Source organism: Nicotiana tomentosiformis, chromosome 3, assembly GCF_000390325.3.
Source record: "Nicotiana tomentosiformis chromosome 3, ASM39032v3, whole genome shotgun sequence".
Classification (NCBI taxonomy): domain Eukaryota; kingdom Viridiplantae; phylum Streptophyta; class Magnoliopsida; order Solanales; family Solanaceae; genus Nicotiana; species Nicotiana tomentosiformis.
In genome coordinates this window covers 113,762,967-113,770,009 of record NC_090814.1, presented here as the reverse complement: position 1 = coordinate 113,770,009, position 7,043 = coordinate 113,762,967, and the positions used below count along the sequence as shown (strand labels likewise).

At 36.5% G+C, this 7,043-nt stretch overlaps 1 protein-coding gene across 1 annotated transcript; it reads left to right on the top strand.

Moving 5' to 3' along the window:
• Positions 1-1,771: 1,771 nt before the first annotated feature.
• Positions 1,772-6,619, top strand: LOC104116359 (cell division cycle protein 48 homolog). The gene is made up of 9 exons (XM_009627197.4): positions 1,772-1,913; positions 2,756-2,921; positions 3,046-3,274; positions 3,394-4,160; positions 4,257-4,478; positions 4,600-4,671; positions 4,948-5,229; positions 5,326-5,685; positions 6,030-6,619. The coding sequence occupies exons 1-9, from the start codon at positions 1,882-1,884 to the stop codon at positions 6,330-6,332; spliced, it is 2,433 nt and encodes an 810-aa protein (XP_009625492.1). The 5' UTR covers positions 1,772-1,881; the 3' UTR covers positions 6,333-6,619.
• The last annotated feature ends 424 nt before the right edge of the window (positions 6,620-7,043 follow it).

Below are 7,043 nucleotides of genomic sequence, written 5' to 3'. Positions count from 1 at the left end.
GGGTGTTCGATAAGTGGAACTCGGGCACTCGTCACGGCCCATCGGTTTGGGTCGTGACACACCACCACTACCCACCATTATTAATTATTACCACCTACCACCACCATTCTCGACCATAATCGCAATCACTACCAATTACCACTAGCTACTACTCAGAACCACCATCACCAACCACCGCCTCTAGTTGGCATTCACAAGTACCATCCTTAGCCATCACCATCACTAATTACGATATTTTTAAAAATATATAATTTATTGATAGAATATTAGATTAATTAGTATTTTATTCAAACTGACATTTGTTCGAGAATAAACTATTATTGGCTTGTTTAGATAGTCGAATAAATATTTTTTCTATCTTCTTCAGTTTCATTGTTTTCATAAAAAGGTATTATTTTTGCCCAAACGAGTTTTTTTTGTTACACAAATAGCGTCAGCCAGATTTACTGTTTATTTTTTCTAGCCAGTGTGCATAAATTATATATATATATATATATATATATATATATATATATATATATATATATATATATATATATATATATATATATACATTTGCTGGCTATTTTTAGTTTGAGAAATTAGATGAATGGCTATTTAGATTAATCTATTTTTTTAATTTTTTTTGCAAAAAAACATTTACCGCCCAAAGACGTGATATTTTAATTGTGTGATTGCAGACCTAGCTCCCCATATTTCTCAAACATTTAAGAAAGATTTGCATAAAGAAATTCTGTATACGTCTAAACCTTCATGGTTTGTTTTCCTTTTTTATTTTCTCCGAAACTTCCTAGCGTTTAGTTAAACCCCAACCATAAAAACTATTTTACATAACATATCCCATCATCAAAGTATATAAATGAAAAAATATATATTCACACTCTGTATTTATATCAATTTACAATAATTTTAAAAGTTAAGTGATAAATTGATATAAACATATATTAATTAATTATAATTTAACTATAAATACTCATATATTTATTGAGTTAGTATAAATATGATTATGTGAGGTGCGTCAACTATCAACAATACATAACCCTCAACTGTCAACAACATATAACCTTAGTGGTCGTTTGGTATTTAGTTAGGAGAAAATATATCTATGTATTGGGGGTAACATCACTTATGCAATGTTTGGTAGCCATTAGTTACTTCGTACAAAATTCAGCAAAACTAATACCATGTTTGGTTGTCATTTTACAATTCTATATAAATAATACATGTATAAGTTATGAGTCAATCTGTGTATTATTTTATGTGGGGTAGAAGATAGAATAACTAATACATGTATTAGTAATATATGGATAAAATATTAAAATGATAAATTTACCCCTATTATTTTACACATAAAGGCTTCCTTTTATAGATTGATTTGTATCAAACCCTTTGGAGAACAAGCATAGAGATACTGGTGGCTCACTACTAGGCTCTTCCTCTTCTCAATCTATCAGAGACAAAATCAGTAAATAAGTATTTTACTTTAAAATTTATATAATGTATATCAATTTCTAATACAACAAATTAATTTTTTTTTTTTTTGCGTAACTAGTACATATATAACTAATATCTGCGTAACTAATATATGTATAACTAATACCTGCATAACTCTAACCGGCAACCAAGCTACCCTAAATACTTATCCATTAAAAAATATCCTAATACATAGACGTGTCCTAGGAATCAAATGAAAAAAAATGAAAATAAGGGGACCCGCGCGGGAAATCAGAGGACAGGTAAAGTGTCTGTTGAAACGACAAGTATCCAACACTTTGGAAAGTTTGCAACTTTGTCCCTTCTTCTACTGCTGCTATTTGTATCTATCTATATTAGTATATTTGTAAGAGTAGTTTTCTTCCTCTTCGCAACTTACTTACGAACATGGCGGATCCAACTTCTTCCACTTCCGACCCGTATGTTTTCTTTTTCTTAGTTCCCTCTCATCTTCATACCAAGTAGTTGCATATCTTATTGTACTTATAATTTGTACTTGTGAAATATTATGTTTTGTTTGCTGATCGTGCTAGTATAGCAGTTGAAAAGGTTTTACTGAAGGAGGTTTCTGGCAGCTGGTTTTAAATACTCCCTCCGTTCCAAATTTATTTATGTGAGACTTTTTGTTTCTCAAAATTTAAATTATGTTAACTTTGATCAATATTTTAAAATATATTTTCTCATTATATTGACACGAGAAATTGTAACTTGTAGTACTTTTATATAATTGTTTAATATTTAAATTTTTATATTAAAATATGAGTTTGATTTAATCCAATTTAGCTTAGAAGATTAGTCAAATTGCTCTCCAGAAGCTTAAGTATAGATAAATTGGGACGGAGGGAATATCAAATAAAGTAAAAAAACATAAACATGTTTCAAATTTTGTTAGCATTTCATTTGTAAGCACCATTTTCTTAGTCCTCCACCACCCCTCCTTCAGTCTTAGGCAAAATTGACAAGAGATGGGATGGAAATTTAGAGTCGGTCTATGCAAAATCTGGATTTATTGTTGCTTTTGAATTCCTCACCCTTGCTTCCAGTTTTCTTACTTCATGAAATCAATATTGCTTATTCTTTAATGTCAATTTCATATAGTATTTGTGATCATTTTTGGGTCATGAATTGTATGCCAGAACTACAGCAGTGCATTGGTGTTTGTGGCCAATGAATGGAGTAATTAGTGGGTTCTGAAGTTTCTATTATTTAATGAGCTTCTATTTTCTAACTGTTTCAAATCTTCTATAACGTGAAAATGTAGGACAAGTAGTAAAAATGATTTTTCAACTGCAATTTTGGAGAGGAAGAAATCCCCTAACCGACTTATTGTTGATGAGGCCTTAAATGATGACAATTCAGTGGTATCTATGCACCCTGCTAAAATGGAAGAGCTGCAACTATTTCGAGGAGATACTGTCTTGCTAAAGGTTTTGTTGAGTTCTGGTCTTTCCTTTATATATTTGTTCTGTTTCACTCTGATAAGTTTAGTATATCATTCCCCTTCTTCTTCGTCAACCTTTGTGAAAAAACTAAGAGAAACTTGTATTGTAGGGTAAAAAACGGAAGGACACTGTTTGCGTTGTCCTTGTGGATGACCAATGTGAAGAACCTAAGATCAGAATGAACAAAGTAGTTCGAGCTAATCTCAAGATTCGTCTTGGGGATGTTGTATCTGTATATCAGTGTCCTGATGTTAAGTATGCGAAGCGTGTTCACATTCTTCCTATTGATGACACTATTGAGGGTATGACTGGCAACCTGTTTGATGCGTACTTGAAGCGTAAGGCCGCAATCTCTTCTATACTCAATATCCTTGTCATTTTCATTCTCTAGATTATTTCAGTTATTGGTTAACACTGTCATAAAATCTGTTTGCATTTGTCGTTCTTGACACACCAGCATACTTCTTGGAGTCTTACCGTCCTGTCAGGAAGGGCGATCTCTTCGTAGTCAGAGGTGGTATGCGCAGTGTTGAATTTAAAGTGGTTGAGACGGAGCCTGGAGAATATTGTGTTGTTGCACCTGATACAGAGATCTTTTGTGAGGGAGAACCCATCAAGCGTGAGGATGAGGAGAGACTAAATGAAGTTGGATATGATGATGTTGGGGGTGTGAGGAAGCAGATGGCTCAGATTCGTGAGCTCGTTGAACTCCCTCTGAGGCATCCTCAGCTATTCAAGTCAATTGGTGTGAAACCACCAAAAGGTATTCTCCTGTATGGTCCTCCGGGATCGGGGAAGACCCTGATTGGAAGAGCTGTGGCCAATGAGACTGGTGCATTTTTCTTTCTGATTAATGGGCCTGAAATAATGTCTAAATTGGCTGGTGAGAGTGAGGGTAACTTGAGGAAAGCATTCGAGGAAGCCGAAAGGAATGCACCATCTATCATATTTATTGATGAGCTAGATTCAATTGCTCCAAAGCGAGAAAAGACACATGGTGAAGTTGAGCGGCGTATTGTTTCCCAACTTCTGACATTAATGGATGGGCTCAAGTCTCGATATCATGTGATTGTCATGGGGGCCACCAACAGACCAAACAGCATTGATCCTGCTCTCAGGAGATTTGGGAGATTTGACCGAGAGATTGACATTGGCGTACCAGATGAAGTAGGGCGGTTGGAGATCCTACGTATTCATAGTAAAAATATGAAGCTCGCTGATAATGTGAGCTGCTCTTCTGCTTGTTCTTGTTGCTTGCTATGTTTACCTAGCTTTCCAATAATGAGCAGTTTCATCAAAAAAATTTTGATGCCATCACAGGTTGATCTAGAAAGAGTTGCAAGAGACACGCATGGTTATGTTGGAGCTGATCTTGCTGCCTTGTGCACTGAGGCTGCACTGCAATGTATCAGAGAGAAAATGGATGTTATTGACTTGGAGGATGAGACCATCGATGCCGAAGTTTTGAATTCAATGGCTGTCACTAATGAGCATTTTCAAACTGCTCTGGGTGCTTCAAATCCATCAGCTTTACGTGAAACAGTGAGTTCATCTATTAATAATTAAAGCCGTCCCTCAAGTGGTAGTTAACTGATCTTTGTCTTTCAGTATATCTGTTTGCTTTTGCTACTTCTAGAGAGTAACTGGATCTCCTGGTTGTCAGGTTGTGGAGGTTCCCAACATCTCTTGGGAGGATATTGGGGGTCTGGACAATGTCAAGCGGGAACTTCAAGAGGTATGTGATTATGAATTTTGATTGCTTTAAGGCCTTCTTAGGTGGTGTCGATTGTTTTATTGTAATCTGTGTATATTGTCTGCCAAAACTTGAAAAATAAGGAACAACTTTATAATTGTTCGTATTGATAAGAGACACAGTTCATGAGTTTCGGTTAATAGTTTCAGTTCTAGGGTTAAAGAAAAAAGTTTTTTTCCTGTGCGGAGGTTGGTGTTTAAATTATTTCATTTGCTTCTCCTACTATTCTTACTTGGAAATCCACTTTGCTTGCGGCAGACTGTTCAGTACCCAGTTGAGCATCCTGAGAAATTTGAGAAGTTTGGCATGTCTCCTTCTAAAGGGGTTCTTTTCTATGGACCTCCTGGTTGTGGCAAAACTCTGCTTGCCAAAGCTATTGCAAACGAGTGTCAGGCTAACTTTATAAGTGTGAAAGGACCCGAGTTGCTTACAATGTGGTTTGGAGAAAGTGAAGCAAATGTTCGGGAAATATTTGACAAGGCACGACAGTCTGCTCCATGTGTACTGTTCTTTGATGAACTTGATTCCATTGCTATGCAGGTACCGTATACCTCATAAACTGAAGCCTGATAGAGTTGTCTATTGGTTCCTGTTACATTTTTCTAACTCCTGTTGTTGCATACGTCCGTATTTCAGAGGGGGCATTCTGTGGGAGATGGTGGTGGTGCTGCTGATAGAGTACTCAATCAATTGTTGACGGAAATGGATGGAATGACAGCAAAGAAAACAGTATTCATCATTGGGGCAACTAATAGGCCAGACATTATTGACCCTGCATTGCTCAGACCAGGTCGTCTAGACCAATTAATTTACATCCCCCTCCCTGATGAAGCTTCCCGTCTTCAAATCTTCAAAGCATGTTTGCGGAAGTCCCCCGTCTCTAAGGACGTGGATCTGGCAGCTCTCTCACGGTATACACATGGTTTTAGTGGTGCAGACATAACTGAGATTTGTCAGCGAGCATGCAAATACGCCATTAGAGAAAACATTGAAAAGGTAAAAGGCGTCCCTTTAGGACATCAAGATATTAGAATTCCTTATTGAAGTCAGATGATTTATCTTCAGATTTGCCTTGGTTTGTATTTCACATTGCTGGTATTTTTGAAAGTTCACATGAGGGTGGAAAAACTCCTAGTTGTTAGGCTTGGTAATTTCTTCAATTGTTTTCAACATCTAATTTTGCCGGTAGAAGGTCCCATTTATCTGATATCACAATCCTCAATAATTTTGCCGGTGAATGTTTAGCGATAGGTTAAAGCTGCTCCGTCGGGCATTTTCTTTTTAAAATCCAATTTTCACTTGATAAATTATTTTACTTATCTTGGTTGGGAAATTGACAGGATATTGAGAGAGAGAAGAAGAGGAGAGAGAACCCTGAAGCCATGGATGAAGATGACAGTGATGAAGTGGCTGAGATAAAGCCTGCACACTTTGAGGAGTCCATGAAATATGCTCGAAGAAGTGTGAGTGATGCTGACATTAGGAAGTACCAGCTTTTTGCTCAAACATTACAGCAATCACGCGGATTTGGAACCGAGTTCAAATTTGCAGAGCACGCAGCTAATACTACAGCAACTGGGGCAACAACCGACCCGTTCGCTTCTGCTAATGCTGCTGGAGACGACGACGACTTGTATAGTTAATAAGTACCTTATACAGCTTAATAATAGTGAATGTTGTTTAGGTTTACATATAGACAGGGATGATAGGGTGCTGGAGAAATGGAAGTTTTGTTATAGTCTTAGGATAGTGGTTAGTAGTATAACTTAGTATTTTTGGATGTCGCCACTCTTTTATGAAAGAAATAATAGTAGATTGCACCTAAATGTTTCCTTCTGTGGTGCTAATGTAAGTAATGTAATGTAAAGATGAAGATGTTTTCAGCAATTCCGTCCTTTCCAGATGATTGATAGAAAGTTTAGTTGCCCAATATTCTGCTTTTATAGTTTGATGCGGCCATCATTTTTGTTAGAGCCCAATGTTATAGGCGGATTGTTTCGTCTGCAAATGAAAAATAACTCATGAATTTAGAGGGCTGCTAACAGAATCTTGTGAAGTTGGGGGGTGGCAAACAGAATTCCGTGAATGTACGGGTGCCTATTTGCCTATTACGCGTCTTTTAATGACTATGGATCAATTCAGTCAAGCCAACCAAGAAGTGTTTATCTCTTCCCTATTCATGTTATGGCTGTTTTCTCATTTTCAGCTAAGAGAATCCGAGGTGAGCAGGATGCTACAAATTAGAGTTTGTAAACTAAGTAATACAATAACAGTTGAATCCAAACTATGGTTTATAGCTTCACGTTATAAACTTATAATATTGATTTTACTAACTTTTGCTCTACGCATTACAG

What these genes read in the sequence shown, in the direction of transcription:
- LOC104116359 (XM_009627197.4), top strand. Translation starts at nt 1,882, where the DNA reads ATGGCGGATCCAACTTCTTCCACTTCCGACCC. An exon ending in ACTTCTTCCACTTCCGACCC is followed by an intron (nt 1,914 to 2,755) that starts GTATGTTTTCTT and finishes GTGAAAATGTAG; the next exon opens with GACAAGTAGTAAAAATGATT. An exon ending in GAGATACTGTCTTGCTAAAG is followed by an intron (nt 2,922 to 3,045) that starts GTTTTGTTGAGT and finishes CTTGTATTGTAG; the next exon opens with GGTAAAAAACGGAAGGACAC.